This window comes from Macrobrachium rosenbergii, chromosome 30 (genome assembly GCF_040412425.1).
Source record: "Macrobrachium rosenbergii isolate ZJJX-2024 chromosome 30, ASM4041242v1, whole genome shotgun sequence".
In the NCBI taxonomy this organism is placed as follows: domain Eukaryota; kingdom Metazoa; phylum Arthropoda; class Malacostraca; order Decapoda; family Palaemonidae; genus Macrobrachium; species Macrobrachium rosenbergii.
The window spans coordinates 7,375,503-7,396,455 of NC_089770.1; the positions used below are offsets into that span (position 1 = coordinate 7,375,503).

The 20,953-nt window shown below is 37.0% G+C and overlaps 1 protein-coding gene across 1 annotated transcript; it reads right to left on the bottom strand.

Moving 5' to 3' along the window:
- Nucleotides 1-2,342: 2,342 nt before the first annotated feature.
- Nucleotides 2,343-19,401, bottom strand: LOC136854975 (hepatocyte nuclear factor 4-gamma-like). Its single transcript, XM_067131649.1, is given in 11 exon segments — nucleotides 2,343-3,202; nucleotides 3,205-3,303; nucleotides 3,887-4,123; nucleotides 5,445-5,567; nucleotides 5,955-6,075; nucleotides 7,469-7,618; nucleotides 8,873-8,988; nucleotides 9,587-9,684; nucleotides 10,279-10,522; nucleotides 11,662-12,322; nucleotides 19,165-19,401. Coding segments are annotated over 10 exon segments (1,776 nt in total). The 5' UTR covers nucleotides 11,897-12,322; nucleotides 19,165-19,401; the 3' UTR covers nucleotides 2,343-2,849.
- Nucleotides 19,402-20,953: the final 1,552 nt, after the last annotated feature.

Below are 20,953 nucleotides of genomic sequence, written 5' to 3' on the forward strand. Positions count from 1 at the left end.
CCAAAATTAAATTTCCATGCAGAAATTTATGTTATATGTTGAAACTGAGCGCAAGAGTACAAGGATAAGGATAATAATGGTTCAAATTTCCTCCCAAGCAAACTTATAAGATAAAAAGTTATCACAGAATAAAAACACAATGAAAGATCGTGAAGAGTGAATGTAGCACACTGGCCTGAGAGAATTAACCGTTTTTGGAAAATCTAAAAGTCGAAGCAGATAAAATTTACTTTTGTTGAGCTATAGACCTACACAGTTAATTGGAACCACCTCTTCAAGTTCATGTAATAGCCCTGAATGTTTCATTAGTATACTGGGTGATCAGAATTATCACTTTCAACGATTGCAAAGAAAAGTCTTCGGCCTTTTTCTGTCAAAAGTGAGACAAACGAAAGAAAAATGTTCGTTATTACATCGCTTTAGCGAAAGAAAATCGAAGCTAAAGCATGCAAATAACAATGAAATTTAAGAAGAGTAGTCTAACGAGGTTTATGTAAACTCCTTGCTGTAGTTTTGCGGACTATTACTGTACATTTAAAAATGGGAGCTGCTAAGCTAAGGGAACACTAAAAGAAAAGCTATACTTGGTCGATGTAGTTAGCGTAAAATCACTAATATGCAAGATTTTGTTAGGCTGCAGACGATGATAAGTCCGTGATGACATATATAGGACTAAATTCTAGTGCAGGCAAAGCCTTTCTTGAACTCGGAAGCTTTAAGCCTCCTGCAAGAGGAAGTGCGGTGGCTTACTGTAAAAATGGGAAAACAGAGACGTTGAGGTTAAAATTTGAGAACTGGGAATGTGAAGGTTAGTGCAGATTTAACAAAGTAAGGACGATTAATTCGTGAATAAGATGGATGAGAAGGATAACCTGACTTAGATACCAAAAGCTGAGGAAGACCTGACAGTGCTAATAAAAGAATGCACGGTTTTTGAAGTCGAATTAGTGATGAACAAACTTAAGTGATGGAAAACAAAGGCTTATGATGAAATATGAAATCACAGTACATATTTTATCTGAAAATTAAATGACACCTCGTATACTGACTAGACATTTGCAGAATGTGAAATGGGGAAACATTTCATTGACTGTATATAATCAGGGTAATGTGGAAATGGATAAGGAGAATAAGGGATTAGGATTTTACTTGGGTAGTGTATCTTCGTCTGCTAGTCTTCTTCCTTCTTTAGCTCAAGACGGGAAGCCGTTAACCCAACCATAAGGGCGAAGTGAGCCGCGCCTCACCATAACTGACTCCGCTGTGATGGTTTTTCCGTTATTAATATCTAAAAATATGTCTTGGATAATTTGTCCTAAATTCTGTACATTGTATCTCTGTTGTTTTCTAAACGGCATTTTCATTTTCAGGTGAAATACTTGGCCTGCAACAATTATAAGGGGATTGCCATTCATTCTGTAAGGTTGCTAAAAGATGTTGTCCTTGGGCTCTTATATAATCACATTGAATCTGGACACTTCCCTCCTGACAGCCACTATACTCGTGGGGAAACAATGAGGTATGTACGATGCTGTTTTAGATTTAATTAGTTACATCCTACATAACCTTGGCGATGGATTCGAGTCCAGTTTTATTCAACTTGTGCCTAATGCTGCCGTACTTGGTTAACCATCATATGAACTTTGTAACTCGAGAACAAGGTACTAAGCACTTATTCTTCTGCTTTTTGTTAAGCAACTGGCAGCAAAGGCATTGCTTATAGCGTTTCTTGTGAGCTTAATTCTTCCACAAAAATTAACACATGCATAACATCTTGTAAGGAGGCAGATACTCATGTTAAAATTCTGATTTTTTTAATCGTTCAAGCAATACCAGCCACAGTGTAACTTAGGAGACATCACAGATTGTTCATATAATTGTGTCTTCTCATGCGTAAAGCTGCTTTAGTGAAGGGGACTGATGGCGAATCTATCAGGATTATGAAGACCGGATTAGATCGCCAATACCTTTTTAGATATCAGTGTTCCTTTTTCTTGGGGCTTCATCATAACATATATATATAATGCAGTATATATATATATATATATATATATATATATATATATATATATATATATATATATATATATATATATATATATATATATAATCAAGGGACTTATTTGCCGAGAGAGGTTTGACATTGCACGGAGGTTTCTCGTCCAAGTAAAGATTAGACCCAGTGTTGCTAAGCTTCGCCGGTCAGGTAACCGGCTGCTTGGGGGAAGTGTTCTTTTTGTTATCACCAACAGCAGTCTGCACATATTTTTTCAATAAAATGGTCTTTGTATACTTTAATATCTGTCGTATACTCGATATAAACTGGTTAATAAAACTCGTAGTACAAAAAACACCGGTTTTATCATTCCAACAACAATAAATGTCTTTCCATTATAAAAAAAAATTCATAACAAAAGAAAGCTACTTTCTTCCACGTCAAGCGATACACAACATTCACATTGCAGCTCCAGATGATGACTGAACACATTACACATTGAACACATATCACATTGGAAGGCAGAACCACCTATGGCATTTGTACATTCAGTGTTTATATACAACTCTTGGGAGTTTTTTCATTTCTGTTAAAAGATGTGAACCTTTAAAAATAAACTTTCAAATCCATTCAACAAGTTAACAAGAACTACTACGTCAACGATTTCACAAAATCTCTCAGTCGACAGTCCAGTCCCATTTTTTTCTACTCACTAACCATTTTCACAAGTTCTGTCTGTAAACAGTAAACTGTCTAGTCTCATTTTGTTTTTACTCTGCACTGCACCCACTTTTTTTGACAGTCAGTCACTTTAAAAAAGATATTGCACTTTAAATAACACACGCACGAACATTTACCCAGAGTCAGAATTCTCCTGTTTGAAGTTCTTGAGAGGGGTGAGTTGGATGTTAGGTTCCTTGGTGACATCCCGCATAATGACGCTCATGTGGCTATTGCTCCCCTCGCTCCCACTGTAAGGAGACAAACAATGGGAGGAGATGGGTGACGCAGATCCCAAGAAGGTCTTGGCCTCGTCTCCCTCTCTGTCACCGTCGTCACATGTCCCTCCCAAGGTTGTTCCTTCTAGGCCTAGGCCACCACCATACGTCCCTCGATTGATGTCGCTGGAGCTCAGGCAGAGGGCCATTCCTCCGCTGGCTGCCGTGGCCGCGCCAAGGGGTATTGGCAGGCCTGTACCACCAGGGGCGGCGCGGGAACACCAATTCCTATTCCGCCGTCTCCACCTCCATAGCCGCCGGACGTGGGGTTGTTTCCGGACATGCCGTTTGGCCCGTCATTGCCTGTTCCTGGAAGAAAAACTCTTGGCGTTTATATTAATACTAAACTGCAGAAAAGGTGGTTAAGGCACAATGACTAAGTTATAACAAGTTTTAATGATTGTTAAGACTGATTATGACTAGACGTTAAGTACGAGGGAAGAAATACGAGACTTACTGAGTATCTGAGTTTATTTTAACACAGGTTGATTAAAGATAAAATTAAGTACTGAATAAATGCAGCATAAAATGTCGGTAGGCCAATTTGTTAATCTTAGTACCTTTTATGAGTCGTTTTTTATATTCTAAGATCTAAAGGGCACAAGTTGTGCGTGAAAACAAAGGCATATTCTATAAATGTACTTCGTCTCATCATTATTCTAAAGGTCAACCAAACCATTACGTCAAATTTGTAGGCTCTAAAAGATTGTGCTGAAGGCTCTGTTCTTAAATGAGAGGTGAAAATTAGAGCAGGCCAAGTTGAAGAAAGTAGACAGGAAGGTGGGATGAGTCCAAAAGGAACAGGAGAAAAAATAAAAGGAAGAAAGTAACTCAACCAGCTCGGGTTGTGGGCTGGGGAGGAGAGTAAAAACAATTAATCAATGTTATTCACCACCAAGAAGCATCTCCTGTAGGAGGTTGTCGATCTTGGCACCGCCGAACAATTTGGCGAACTGGATTTGCTCGATCATCTGCCAAGTGATGGACTGGAGGGCGGGAAGCGTGAGTAACATTTCCCCAAATCGCCCGCGAGGTTCGTACTGCCTGTCGTTGATGTAGTCTTCCAGAAGGAGCTGGACGCGGTGGCGTAGGCTCTTCACCTTTTCCACGTTGTGCAGACCTCTTATGACTGCAGGGAAGAAGAAGAAGCAAGGTGATTTGCTATGGTGATAAACATTTATTTTCCACGTTGTGCAGCCATCTTATGACTGCAGGGGAGAAGAAGAAGAAGCTAGGCGATTTGCTATGGTGATGAACATTTATTCGTTTGTAAAACCCTACAGAAAACAATAATAACATGGCGTTGCCTCAGTAACAGAAAAATGAAAGAGTAAGGGTTAAAAGTACAGTAGAACTCTACTGACAAAATTTGGTAAAAAATTAGTTTAGAAACATCTCTTAAATTTTTGGGGTTCTTGTCGCAGCAAAAGGGTAATGGGCAACGATTAAAATAAACAGTCTGATGTACTACTACATACAGTAAATTTAAAGACGTTTAAAATTGTAAATAACAAGGCAATTCAGTGTCGATTTCAATAATGTAATAACAGTATGAAAGAGAAAAGCTACGAAGTAAAGTTGTTTCAAGTTAAATAGCTCTGCACCTAACACGAACGGTGCAGTGTGCCCGCAAATGTGTTTGCGGTGTTCGCGCTTAGGAACCAGGAGCCGAACTATTAACGAGTTTTCACTTTTGCGAAAGTTATTGTTATAAAAGTGCACCATCATTAAAGCCACCAAAAAAGTTATAATATATGCGTTATCATCATTATAATAATACATTTAGACCAACAACAACATCAGCACATTTACAACCACAACGATAATAAGAATGATAATAATGATGTCACAACTTGCGTATTATCCTTGCAGACTGAATAAAATTTACAGTATATCAATCTACTTGAGGGTGACATATTTCGAAGCCCATGTCAATAGGTAGGTCCTTAAAACTGATCGATTTGTAGGCCTAACAGTGAACCCAAACCTAGCCAAAGAGTAAATAAATAGATAAAAAATACGTAAATAAACAAATGAACTTCAAGGCTACTTTGTCGGCACTTATGACCAATTGCAGCTTGCACCAGACTGCTAAGCTGTTTTTCAAGGTTACGTAAAGGCAGGTACCTGAATGGTTTGGAGGGTTGGAAAGGGTTAGAGAGAGAGAGAGAAAGATGTTGCATGGCTTTAAAATAATGAGCAAAGTAAATAAAAGCAAGCTGTGGAGAGACTGGGGCAGAACAATCTGCGATTTGGCTAGTCATTACAATAATATAATAATGTGCTTTTTCGCTAGACCCAAGCTTACCACCCTTCTCTGGCTACTCGAAAGGCTGAATTCAGATATTCTCTCGTATTTATAGAATCTACTGGTCACTTTTTTTTTTTGCCAGATACGTACGTAATTGTAACAGCCTCAATGCCCTCTTTAACTTCTCGAATTAACGTACCTGGGTCGAAGAAGACGATCGTTTTGAGACAGGCGTATTCGTTGCCGTCCATGTTGGCTCGTCTGAGCGGGAGGATCAATTCGTCCATGATCCGGTGGCCTATCCGCGTGATTTCCACTTCAACTGCGGAAATTATTATTAATAATAATAATATACCAAAACAAATAATTATACTACTACTACTACTACTACGACTACTACTACTACTAATAATAATAATAATAATAATAATAATAACAATAATAATAATCATAATAATAATACGATGATAAGTGTCTGCATAGCTGAAGAATCACTGAGGAAAACAGTTGGATACGGAAAATAGTAGAGGGTCTGAAGAATGGTCAAGAACAATGGAAGTCGAGGGTCTACAAACAATTACTGAGGAAAACCAAGATTAACAATTAATAGAGCATTACTCTATTAATTATGAGGAAATCAACTGGATTCAGAGAATAACTGAGGGTCTGAAGGATGTCCAAGAACAATGCAAGTCGAGTGTCAACGTACCTGAAGAATTTCTGAGGATGACGCAGTCATTACCCAGGAGAATCATGTCGGTCAGGTTCATGGAACGATAAGCAGCCCCAAGGATCAAGTGCTCGCCAGCGTGTGCACGTAGGAGCGCCACCTTGGTAGAGTGATGGCTATCAATGTCTCTTCATTTATCGTAAAGTTTTAGGTTAAGTAATCGGTTTGATATTATCAACTGGCTTTACAAATGAACAGTTTTTACTCGTCATTTAAACAGTCATCAGTAGGAATATAAAAATCTGTTTAAAATACATTTACGATAGACCTACGCATGATCAGTGTGCGATCAGCATTAGTGGAGATATAAATTTGATTACAAAAGCATAATATTGCACTGTGCACCCCTTCTGATGAAAAATGTGTCCTTCTAAAGGACCAGATTGAGGGTTGACTGAAGGACCAACAAGATTAAACCCTGATGACAAAAAGATACACCCCATATTTTCTAGAAATCATCTTTTTATACTTTGCTTTCGATTGTGGTCAATATTGTTGATGAAACTGTTTCGATTCGCGGATGTTCTATCCCTTCTGTAATATAATATACTCTAGTGACTGCAAATGAATTTGAATTAAACGTCTACGTTCTGTGCATACGATGTTTAAGTAAATATTCACACATTAAAAAATGAAATGAATAGGAGGTATATACGATAATTGCACTTGTGGAATTTCACCAGTGTAGGATAATTTTAACATTTACACACACTTGACTGTAGGACATAGCTGGAAGTATCAATTTAACTAAACAATTAAACTTAAATGACACTTTTGATCTAAAATAACCAAAATATCCACAAATGTGAAAACGATACAACGAGGGATTATAAGATAATGTTTCCATTCTTACGCAAAATGCTTAGTTAACAACTACCTCCTCCTCTTCTTTTACATTTTTTCTTGTTTACTTTTGGCCTGGGCTAGAAAAAGACACTAGGTCACCCTTCCCATTGTCCGTCCTTTGCAATATTTGTACATATACTAAAGACCGTGCATCCCTTCGAGCTAGTTAAGAAAGGAGTGCAGAATTTAAGCAGAAGGCTAACCGCTGGGACCTAATAGCTCATTCAGGGTTGAAAGGGAAATTGAGAGTAAAAAGTTTTAAAGGTGTTACAGGAGGAAAACCTCGCAGTTGCACTGTGACACAATTGTTAGGAGAGAGTTGAAAGTAAGATGGAAGAAAGAGAATATGAATGAAGGTACAGTAAAAGGAATAAAAGGGGTTGCATCTAGGGACCTAAGGAACGCCGCAAAGAACCCCAAGTAACGCCTACAGTGCACAAAGCGTGAGGTGCATTGACGGCGCTACTCCCCTACCGGGACGGTTAGCCTTTGGTCTAAATTCTAAATTATATTCTATTTGCCGTAGGCCTGGGCTACAAAAAGACACTAAGCCACCCTTCTCACTGTCCGTTGCACTAGTTGTACATAGACTAAAGAACGTACATCCTTTTCCAGCTAGCTAAAAGGCTCCTCCTTTCAAGACTCACTTGGTCGTCCAAGACGAGGTCGCAGAAAGCAGGGATGTACTTGGCCCAGTCGACGAGAACCAGCAGTTGCTGTTTCATGCTGTCGCACACGTCCATCACCCCGGCCACCTTCTTGTTCATCACGCTGATTTCTCCGAAGGCTGGTGTGAACTGGTCGTGGGGAATAGGTCAGGTGAGACAGAAACATCGTGAAGAAGATATATACCAAATGAGTTGGTCAGATGAGACCGAAATGTCAAGATATATACCAAACGTGCAGGTCAGATGAGACAGGAAAACATCAAGAACATATGTACCAAACGAGTAGGTCAGATGAGATAAAAAAAAATCAAGAAAAATTAGAAGAAGAGAAATACCAAGTTTTAAAAGTAATTTGACCCGGGAGTGTGAAGGTGAGTGCCTTAAGAAAAACAATCCTAAAATAAAACAAAAAATATAATAAAGAAGTGATACTTGACAATGGAGTGTGAAGGTGAGTAAAAACAAGAGGCTCAAGAGAAATCAAAGTCCTAAAATAAGACAAATAACAAAGAAGAAGGAGAAAAAGAGGTATCTGACAAAGAAGTGTGAAGGTGAGTCAGCAAGAGTCTTAAGAAAAAATCAAATTCCTAAGAAAATTGTGAAATGTTATGCACAGGAATTTTTTTCATCAAAGAACAGGTGTCTTGAAAGGATGGATATCAGAAAAAACTTAAGATAAAATATGTCCACCTCAATGTCTGACTAAAATTCAAGTAACTAAAAGATATATTTCAGTAAGATATTCAAATTAATGATTGAACAAATGCTGAGATGAGTGATGCAACAACTACTGGAGTAGCAATTAACTATACTAAGAGTTGATAATGAACGCCATGCAGAGTTCAGTAACACAAGAACAAATGGAGTGTCAATAATTAACCATAATTAAAATCAGTAGTGGATGAAGGGCAGAGTTGAGTGATGCAAGAATCACTGGAGTATTAGTGAGCCCGAAGGACGCTGCATTAGATGTGTGAAATACAGAAAATTTCCAAACAGGAATCACAAAGAGATGAAATTATGAACATGACATATTATTTTTTAAGTGATGACATGGAGAGTTATACTGTCCTAAAATGGAAAAAACTGCAGTATCTGCAAAATTTTCGTAACTGAGATATGCCACCTATTGGGTTCGTGAAACACTAATATACAGGTTACTGCAGTTTCAGAATGATTCTTCAGTGCTTTATTTAGCGGGTCTCATTTGCAGTATCTGCAAAATCGGTAGTAAGGCAAGGAAAACTGCAGTATCTACCATTTTTCTCAGTTTTGTATTTTTGCAGATACTGCAGTCTTCTACTTCAGGGCAGTATAGACCTGAAGTTATACTACTGTAGTGATAGCATACAAGTGCTTATGGGTCTAAGGATTTCTTCCCACCTGTCTGGAGTAGTTTTCTGCATTGAGAATGGCAGCCAGGGAGATTCCACTGTTCAGCGCTGATTCGTCATAGCTGGGACGTCGTGTACTGATCCTGTCTCTCTCATTTTGTACCGCTGAGTAGCAAAAAAGAAAAGATTAGCAAAAAAAATTGTAATTTTACACAGACGTGGTAAATAGTTATTAAGAAATATTGTCAGTACATACAAAGATACATAAACAAAGATTAATTCTAATGTTGAAAGTTAATAGAATGCTTTTTGAATAATCCTATTTATGTGTATTGCAAGGAAAGCCTCTAGGTAAACCAATAAAATTACTAAGCCTTCTATTTTTTATCCACTTCCAACCAAAGACATTAACTGGAAAATCTGGCTTTATTTTTTTTAATATAAGAAATTTTCTAAAATGGGCCAACCAATATGGCGGCCAAAATCTTGAACTTCCCAAGTCCCTGACATACGAATTACTGTACCTCCTTTCATATTCTTTCCCCCATCTTACTTTCCACCCTCTCCTAACAGTTGATTCATAGTGCAACTGTGAGGTTTTCCCCCCCGTTACACCTTTCTAAGCGTTTTATTCTGTTTCTGTTTCAGCGCTGAATGACCTCAGGTCCCAGCACTAGGCCTATGGTCTAAATTCTATATTCTCTCCTAGCATGCAAATACGAGTACTGCAGAGGGAATCTGAGGAACTTTAAGGACCCTTCACCTTCTTTCTTCATGCCCGCCCTTATGCACTTTCTCAGCCTGCAGTAGCGACACTGGTTCCTCTTGTCCTTGTCGACTGTGCATCCTCTGTTGAACCTGAAACACAGAGGAATTCCGGTGAAAGTTCCTTTCACGCCAGTCATGACTAGGCTAATCGCTTAGGCCAATATTAAAGCCAATTAGAATGGTATGTTTTTATTTACTTGCTAACAGGACTGTACAAAAAGCCTTGTGTGGGCTCTTACGAAAACTTTAATAAAGGTATATTTCTTAATTTGAGAACTGAATTGAATATAGAATTTAGGCCTAAGGCCAAGCACTCGGACCCATGAGGTCATTCAGCGCTGAAACGGAAATTGACAGTAAGAAGGTTTGAAAGGTGTAACAGGAGGAAAACCTCGCAGTTGCACTGTGAAACAACTGTTAGGAGAGGGTGGAAAGTAAGATGGAGGAAAGAATATGAAAAGAGGTACAGTAAAAGGAACGAAAGAGGTTGCAGCTGGGGGTCAAAGGCACGCTGCGAAGTACCTTTAGTAATGCCTACAGTGCACCGCATGAGGTGCACTGACGGCAATACCCCGCTACGGATAAAGGTTACTAAAGACTGTCTTGCACTGATTTCTTAAAATTCTGATAGCTTAATTTTTCATTTCTCTCTCTCTCTCTCTCTCTCTCTTCTCTCTCTCTCTCTCTCAGCTGTAGGTGTGGTTCTTCCTGACGGAGCGACGGAAGAAGCCCTTGCAGCCGTCGCAGGAGTGAGCCCCGTAGTGCTTCCCCGTGGCTCTGTCCCCGCAGATGGTACAAGCCAATCCCGACGAGCCCTGGTTCAACCCGGACTTGTCCTCGTCCTGGGGAGGGACGCCGCCCCCTGAGTGACCCAGGGTTGGGCCGAGGAGGTTGCCCGACGGGATGGAGATGGTGCATATTTGCTGGCCTCCTGACGAAGGCGTCGGGAAAGAAAGAAGATATTAGGTGTTCGAGTTTTCGCCTGAGGATAATTCGCTGTTGGTTGTCAGAGAGAATGAGCATAAGTACGGTGTTAGTTTTATATAGCATGGTATTGTTTATGAGAGAGAGAGAGAGAGAGAGAGAGAGAGAGAGAGAGAGAGAGAGAGAGAGAATTACCTTCGGGTTACTATACACTGGCTATGACGATACCTGGTTAATTTAGCGAGAGAGAAAGAGAGAGAGAGATAGCATTACCTTCAGGCTATTGTATATTGACGATGACCATACCTGGTTAATTTAGAGAGAGAGAGAGAGAGAGAGAGAGTATTACCTTCAGACTACAGTACATTGACAAAGACGATACCTGGTCAACTGAGAGAGAGAGAGAGAAAATAGTGTATATTTTCTAACATCCTGTTGGTGTAAAAGATGGAAAATAAAACATTAGTTTAATTCAGGCTTATTTGTTGGTTTTTCATATTTATTACTTAAGAGAGAAAGAGGGAGAAAAGAGTATAACTTGCTCTCTTGTGTGTGTTTGTGTGTCTGTCCACTAAGAATGCAATTTCCCAAGTAATTAATATTTCAAAAGACCAAATTGGAAAACAAATGGAACTCGTGATGTGAAACAATCTATTCGAGATCTTTCCTCCAAGAGCTGGACATGGAGAATCCCATGGACAAAGCATGAAGTATTACTGAGACATTCTTAATCGATTTGCGTGAGACTATTCAAAGGAAATTAGAGAGACTTTGTTAACGAAGTAATATTAAAAGTTCTAGTGAGCAGAGAGTAACTGACGTTTGCTTAGAACTTGATTAAGATTGGAAGGAAACTGGCTGGTAATGAATTATACTGTCGACGTATTGTAAGCAAGCGTTCGCACGCCCAGCAAGACCAAATGATAATTGTGTCTCTGCAGAGGGCGTGGGTGAAACCCCAACATCCCAACGAAGATCTCTCTAGTAAGCATGGACTTGTAAATTTAACGGGTAAGGTTTTTTTCTTCATAGGTCTAAATTTTCACCCTAGGCTAGACGGACATAGCCTAAGCTAGTGCCAGAGTTTGAACTGTACACCCCATCACCTAAATTTGAATTGAACTTCCACAGGGTGAAAATACCCACCTTGTTGATGTAGGACAGCCGAGTTCGGCACGATTACCGAATGCGTAGCCTGCTGGGGAGGAACCCTTACAGGAGAGAGGGGCTCCGACAAAGTAGTGTAACTGTTGGCGGAAGTAAGGGGCGCCAGGAGAGTGACTTGAGACCCGTTTTCTATGTCCATCTCATTCCTGGCTAGACTCATCTTCTCCTTTTCTTCCCAGTACTCCCTCGTCGTTTTCACGTGATTGGCTAGCATCTAAGTGGATTCTGGAGTGATTTATCGGGAAAAATCTTTGTTTATTGTTAATTTGAATGCTCTTAAGTGCAGGGATACTCGCTGGAGAGAAACCTACAAGGTTGTTTCATTAGAATTTTTCGTCGAGATAGCGGCGCTCATAGTATCCCACAACCTCACCAACACAGAACCGTTAGTTTTGTAAACATCCACTTCACACATCCGCCAAGATTCGCCTCCGATTTTTAACAGGAGCGACGGTTTACTCAAACCCATTGAATGGGATGTTTGGTACACCAATGCCACTGAGGTAAAGGTTTTGTGAATGGACGTCGCTTGAAAAAATTAAAGATGACAAATGCTTTATGCGTGCTTGGAAATCTTTCTCGGGCGTTCCTTCTGCCTTCTTTTATGTCATTAACGATTGCATTTCTTTTTGTTGGTGATCTGGAAAGAGAAAAATGTATGTCAGTTATAAATGCAGCCTGTATTTAAGTCGGATTTTTACCTTACATAATGTTAGTTATCGTATGCCAAGTTTTCTGTTGAGTGATAAGAAAGGTTTGTCTATAAATATAATAAATATATATATATATATATATATATATATATATATATATATATATATATATATATATATATATAGAGAGAGAGAGAGAGAGAGAGAGAGAGAGAGAGAGAGAGAGAGAGAGAGAGAGAGAGAGAGAGAGACTTAGAAAGTCGTATTTATCTAATCGAAGCCTCCAAGATAAGATTAAAACTATCTGTGTTCATCAGTTTCATCGAACTCCCTCCCCAAAGGCAAGCGATGGGTCCGTCTTGTACAAGATATTGTTTTTACTAGTTTTTTTGTTTTAGGAGAAAATTCTTTTCGATTCTACTGAAATGATAGTTTTTGTTTTGGTTTAAAAGAAGCACATGATTCCACTTATGAGAATCGTGGTCTAATCTCTGAAGATACTGAAGAAAATAGTTTTATTCAGAGATTCTGAAGAAATGCGTTGGAATCTGTTGATATTTTTTGTGATTTTTAAAGAGAGAAGAAAATTAATATTTTTTTGTGATTTTTGCGATTTGGAAACAAAAATTATCGAGTAATTGTTGCTAATAGATAACAATTATTTTATCATAGATATAAAATATGCAATTATTATTTGTTATGATTATTATATTTAGAAGATGAACCTTACTCATATGAAACACACCCACCACTTGACTTGAAATTCAAACTTCCAAAGAATATCATGTTCATTAGAAAGAAGTAACATGAGGTGATTGGAAATACAGAAAAAAAGAGATTACTTTCTAAAACAAAATAAATTAACAAGATAATAAATAAACAGACAAAACTTAAGTAAATGATTAAAACGCAAGGAGAATTCTATCCCACAAATTATGTGGGATAATTGCTAAAATTGTAATTGAAGAATCTAACCAAAATTTTACCCCAAAATGGAACTGCCTGACCGGAAACAGAGTGCCAAAAAAGAATGAAAACTTCAGGAAAAAAAAAAAAAAGGTATTTTGACCAACCGGGAGAATCAATATCAGGTCATAACTGGTTTCGGTATGATTCACGCTGACCGAATTTTATTCCTTCTTTTTTTATGTTATAGTTTTTTTTTAATGAAGATATGGATCAAGGTAGTGGAATTGGTACAGAATTTATTGAAAAAAGTTTTTTTTTTGTAATTTGTACTTGAATGTACTTAGGAAATAAATAAAGCATCGTGTTAGTGTAAGCAAGCACGTACTTACTCTCTCTCTCTCTCTCTCTCTCTCTCTCTCTCTCTATATATATATATATATATATATATATATATATATATATATATATATATATATATATATATATATATATATATATATATATATATATATATATATATATACTTTTTAAAAACTTTTTAAATTTTGCCTTAAATCTTAAAGTAGTTTTTTTTCTGTTTTCTTTTGAATTTATGGTCTCTTTTGTACTGTACAGTATGTATGTATGTATGTATGTATGTATGTATGTATGTATGTATGTATGTATGTATGGATATAATACATTTGAGCATGGATAATAATAATAATAATAATAATAATAATAATAATAAAAATAATAATAATAATAATAACCTCTGCACAATAATAATAATAATAATAATAATAATAATAATAATAATAATAATAATAATAATAATAATAATAATGTTTCTATGGATAGTGATAATCGCGTACATATAACATATACCTCAACATAATAATAATAATAATAATAATAATAATAATAATAATAATAATAATAATAATAATAATAATAATAATAATAAAATAATAATAATAATAATAATAATAATGAAATACACAGAAGATCCTAATTATATATAATATATATATCTTTCAAGGTCAACATAATTCTAATTGCTCTATCTCGAGGAAAAGGACTTCACGTTATCCGATAACCCTTTTCTCTTTCTTTCTTTTTCAGTGCGATAACCGGCTATGATAATAACTCTTCAAGTATATATATAATTTTTTTATATGGCTTTTTTGTGGTGGGGGGAGTTTTTTTTGGGGGAGAGGGGTGGAACAGCAGCCATATTGCTTCTGTTGAAGTTTTTATTGTTATAAGAACATTCAGTTATAGCTGTTTTGTTATTTTTGTTCATGTTATTATATGAATATTTATTTTTTGTTATAAATATTGTTGGCATTCTTAATTTTGACTCTCCTTTTTCCTAAAAAAATTTTTTGGGATGAGGTTGCTAGACCCATATACGTATATGCTTTTTATTTACTAGGCGCCGGCAGACGTTTGTGCCCACTGATATCTGGGTGGACTGGTGGGCGGCGTTAATCATTTATCATTATAATTGTTTTATGGAATATATTTTGATATATTCTGGAAGATTTATATGAATATATTTACAAATGCCAAAATCTGCCTGAAAAAGTATGGAACAAAAATGTGTAAATAAATGAGAAACATAACAAAAGTACATGGCAAATAATTGAAAGGAATATATAATAAAGGAAAACTAGGATGATAAATGTTCAAAGTAGAAGACAAAATATTAAAAAAAACATTGGAAACTAATGAAAAAATAAAATCTCTCTCTCTCTCTCTCTCTATATATATATATATATATATATATATATATATATATATATATATATATGTAATATATATATATATATATGTAATATATATATATACAGTATATATATTTATATATACATACATATATTTATATATATACGTATACATATATATACATATATAAATATATACATATGCAGTACATATATATATATAACTAAACATGACCGAGCATTTCATGAGCTCGGCTCTTTCACAACAGGTGTTATAAAATAACTCTCTCTCTCTCTCTCTCTCTCTCTCTCTGTGTGTATGGGGGCCCCATCAGTTTCGTGACGTCACAATCACGTGATAATGAGGTCATACCACCTCTAATCTAGTTAACCACACACGCAGTAAATGATTACCTCTCTGTGACCCGTGGTTCTTCTAAGGTACGGGGTATAAAATGGGTATGATTGGAGCTGATCGTATGTATATGTATATGTATAAATATATATATATATACATATATATATAAATATACATATAATATATGTGTTTATATATAAATATATATATGTATACATTTACATATATGTATATAAATAATATATATATATATATACATACGTATATGCATGTATATATACATATATGTGCATATACTGTATATGACCTAATGTTTCATAAGCTAGGCGACTATCTGCAGAAAACGGCTGGGGTATAATATAAGATAATTACCTCTCCTTACGTATGGGGGAGCCACCATCAGTTTCGTGACGTCACAGTCACGTGATAATGAGGTCACAGCATCCCTAAACCTAGTGTACCACACACAATCACACAGCAAATAATTTTCTCGCGTCTGTGGTCATCGGATGACACTGGTAAACAGCTTATATATATCCTCATGGTACCAGCTTCCTTCCCGCATATGAAAACAGATAAACTCAAATTTTTTAAACAGTAATTGCAAGGAGATATGACGCATTTTAATACTCGGAATCACTAAAACACAACAAAGAAGCAATTGAAAGGCAGATAAGGTAACTCCTTAGCAAAGCCTGCAATAAACGAGATAAGAAATTGAAATAAATGATAAAATTTATAGACTCAGGCACCCGAAAGGAGCGTCTGAATGGGTACAAATTTAGTTTTGTACCATTTTTGGTAAAATGCTGGGTACTTGGTGCTAAAACTGGCTCTTATATCGCCGTTAAAAAGATACTAATCTAATTTTAAACTCATTTCGAAAAATACTGGCTAATTGGGGCAAAATTTGGCTACAAGATTTAAAAAAAATAAAAATAAAATAATGCGCCTTCGGCGCAATCGAGTTTTCTGTATACACAGCCATTACAACGTACAATCAACGCCGCTGAAAATAGATCCATCTTTCAGTGGTCTCGGTATAATGCTGTATGAGCCGCGGCCCATGAAACTTTAACCACGGGCAGGTGGTGGCCTGGCCTATATGGTTGCCAGAAGCATGATTATGGCTAAATTTAACCTTAGATAAAATAAAAACTAATGAGGCTAGATGGCTGCAATTTGGCATTTTTGATGATTGGAGGGCTGATGATCAACACCCCAATTTCAGCCATCTAGCCTCAGCAGTTTTTAAGATCTGAGGGCGGACAGAAGAAAGTGCGGATGCCTATTTTCGAAAATCAGTGGCAATTGGGTGCGAAATCTGGCATCAAGATGCCACAAGTCGCCAGAAAACGCAATTAAATAACCAACTATGCAAATCCTATCTATCCATGATCCATGAAAAACAATGATTGCCTGCGCCAAGAGGTATAGGTATAGGTTCCTGAGTAGGCTGTTTACCACCCCAAACTCATGGCTGCCCATTGGGCTTTGTACCTCCTTGTGAAATGACCATAGGCACGAGATAAGGGTATCTGAAATCACGCGCTAATTAAAAGTCACTTGTTTGATTATGACCAGTCAAAACTGCTCCTGGTTGGTACTGCGAATCTTGACAGGACGTTGTCTTGTGATACTGTAGGAAGCTGTGCAGACCTCTGTTCTGTGACATGGTAGGCTAGGCCTACTCAGTTTTCCAAGGATTTAACCTCATAAGGCTAAAAATCCTAATGAACTCTGACCTTGTAAAATTGTACGAATTTCTACAGACATTCATCTTGAACAGCCTACAGAAACAGAGTGAATAAAACCACAGTTATACAGAAACATGTAAAAAAATTAATTTTCTTCCATTACCTGACCCCCTCTGACCTGACATCGTCCCCAGAATTCTTCTCGCTGACCTTAGACGCGTGCTCCCATTGACCCGTCACAAATTTAGAAGCTGTTAGGCCGCGAGGCTCAACAGATATGCATTCGGACTCTGAGGGACCTGTCAATCAATCATGCAGCGGCCCCTTGAGACCCAGTGGAAGATAAAGGTATCTAGTTCTTGATTATCTACTGTAGGTGCCAAAGCTCGTTTTCATATTATTATTATTATTATTATTATTATTATTATTATTATTATTATTATTATTATTATTATTATTATTATTCAGAAGATGAACCCTATTCATATGGAACAACCCCACCAAAGGGGCCACTGACTTGAAATTCAAGCTTCCAAAGAAGATGGTGTTCATCAGGAAGAAGTAAGAGGAATTAAATGGAAATACAGAAAGATGAGATCTCACTTATGAAAAGAGAAAAAATAAATTGATAAATGAATAAATAGATAAAAATATATTAAGATGCAAGAAGATTAGTATTAGGGTAGCAATGCATTGCATCTTGGCTTGAACTTTTGAAGTTCCAATTGTACAACATTCTCAGGGAGGCTGTTCCACAGGCCAGCGGTGTGAAGAATAAAAAGGACACTCTGTATATATATATATATATATATATATATATATATATATATATATATATATATGTGTTATATATATATATACATATATATATACATACACATATATACATATATGTATATATAAGCAAATCCCACAGGAAAATGACAGGCAGAAGTTCAGTACCAAGCGCTTTCACGTTCATTAACGCATCGTCGGGGCACGAATGAGACGCAGATATAAAGAAGGTTACAAAGTAAACGAAAAGATCAAGAATACCAGATGTTATCGGGACATAAATTATGACTAAATTTTGGTCTTGGGTTCAGTTTGTGACAGCTCGATCCCGGATTATCCTGGGTTATCTTTCTGTTTATTACCCTTTGACAGTTGACCATCTGGTATTCTTGCTCTCTTTGTTTACTTTGTAATCTTCTTTATATCTGCGTCTCATTCGCGCCCCGACGATGCGTTAATAAACGTGAAAGCGCTTCGTACTGAACTTCTGCCTGTCATTTTCCTGTGGGATTCGCTTATACACTACGGCGACCCCATATAAAAATGGGAAGAAGCTGGGAAGAAGAAGAAGAAGAAGATTCGCTCATACACTGAAGTCATGTGAATCTACTGTGATTTTAAACATGTGTATATAATGTATATATGTATGTATGTATATATATATATATATATATATATATATATATATATATATATATATATATATATATATATATATATAATATAATATGTTATATACACACACATATATATCATATATATTATAAATATATATTTCATAATACTGTGTATACCGAAGTTGTAACTACAATGTCCCACACATACACACACACGCGCATGCGCACTCTCTCTCTTTCTCTCTCTCTCCCATAGACACACACACACACACACACACACACGCACAAACACACAAGCGCCTACACGAAATTATGCCCACACACTTCCCAGCCTTGCGTGGGAGCATAAAGGAAGGTGTGCAGTGAAGCCCGGATTCGTTAGACCGATACTGCTGGTGAGCGCTTGTGTCAAATTGAAACCCACATCATCACGACGTGGAAATAATGAAATGATCTTCGCCTGTGTCAAATTAGAAACACCCTTACGCAAAGGACGGTGGGTAACGAACGTTAAGTACAGCCTTACCGGCATTAATTTGTGACGTCATAACAGTGAACACTGTGACGTCACCGTTCTTCAAAGAGAAGAAGAAGAGTTTGTGGGAGAGACAGAAAGAGAGAAAATTCAAACGTAAATCATTGTAAAGGATTATGATCAATACGGGTCGTAGTCCGGCCTACCGAGACGTCATTCTAGTCTAGAATGACGTCTAGACAGTTCAAGAGAGAGATTTAAATTACTAAAAAAACAACCGAAAAGCATACAGACAAGAAGAGCTGACCACAAGAGGCGTCGCCGGCAGCGCAAGGCACCAAGAAATCAAGGAAACTGGGCTCTTGCTGACACTGGACGCCGGGAGAGACCGATACCAACACGAACTGGCATCTCGAGCTGATAGCAAAGAAGAAGAAGCAGAGAAGGAAGAAGAAGGAGAAGAAGAAGGAGGAGGGGGAGGAGGAGACGCAGAAGAAGGAGTTTGGCGTCCAGTACCGGACCAGCAAGGCCCACTTCCCCGTGATAGACCATCGGCGCCGTCGCCCTAATCGGCTCGTACCTTAGAGGCACGGCTGATAACGGAGGCGATACGAGCGATAAACTGGGGTTCTGGGTTGATAGCATTGTCTCAGAAATCCCTAATTAAACACGACTCGAGGAATTTTCGGGGCTGGGGTTTTAAGGGACTTTCGAAATGCCAAAATTGACTGGTGCGTTTTCAGCTCACTCTCTTGTGCCTCAGACGCAAACCGAACTAGACCTATGCCGAACCACAGCCATATCAGGAAAATAAGGAGGAATTGGTAGCTAATATATTTTCATTTACAGATCTTCTGAAGGGGGAAATTGAAGATAGGAAAGAATTTATAAAAGAATTATGGCTTTAGAGAGACAAAAAACTTAAACAAAGAGGAATAAAACGAGCAAGCTAGGGAGCCGTTTCAAAGTCAAACCCCGCCTACTACTACTATTACTACTAGACCTATACTTGAGAGAGTTGGAGTACCGGCATTTAAATTCAGCAACGGACTATTGACACCGAATGCTAATGCATGCTACTGTTTTGTTTATCTGCTGGTTATTTTTGATGAGTTTTTTTATCCAACTGGACTTTATCCTTCGAACTAATGGTTCCACTTTAAACACTCCATTATCATGGTACGGTATCAACTATCAAGCATCTTACTCATCCCATCAGTAATAACTATGCAGTCCACGCACGTGTGTTAACACACGCAGGCAATAAAAACATATGAGAATGTAAATAAAAACACGCGGAAATATGAAATGAAAACATACAGAAATACGTACAAAACACTCGCCTTTCTCAAATTCATAACAGAAGAACGTGAAGTGTATTGCGAGTGGATTGATGTTTTATTGGACAAAAGTAACGACTTCTTAATCAGGTATCAAATTTCTGATCACAGATGAGAGTCAGTTTCCTATAACTGTATATATATATACATATATATATATATATATATATATATATATATATATATACATATATATATATACATACAGTATATATATATAATATATATTTAAATATATATTTATATATATATTATGTATGTATATGTATGTATATATGTGTATATATGTGTATGTATATATATGTATGTATATGTGTGTGTATGTGTTTAATATCCAAAATTACCTATAATCTCCTCTTTCTCTCTTACGCTCTCTGAATGGGCTTTCCCCTGAAAGCCTTGAATCCGAACGGAAAGTAAATAAAGAAACTCTTGGTACCCAGGCAAGATTCGAGCCCACAAAAAGAGAAATAGGTAGGTGTATGTAACCTACTTTTTTTATGAAGAAAGCTAAGAATTCATTACATCTCATACTTAGCGAGTTAGTGGTAACCTCACTTGCTATAAAGGATGGATTCGAATCTAGCTAAGGGCGGGAGATTTTCTTCATTTATTTATATTTTTATTCTGTTCTGTTGTATTTTTAGTTTTCTGTAAAAGAAAACTATTGTGCCGGCTTTGTCTGTCTGTCCGCACTTTATTCTGTCCGCCCTCAGATCTTAAAAACTGCTGAGGCTAG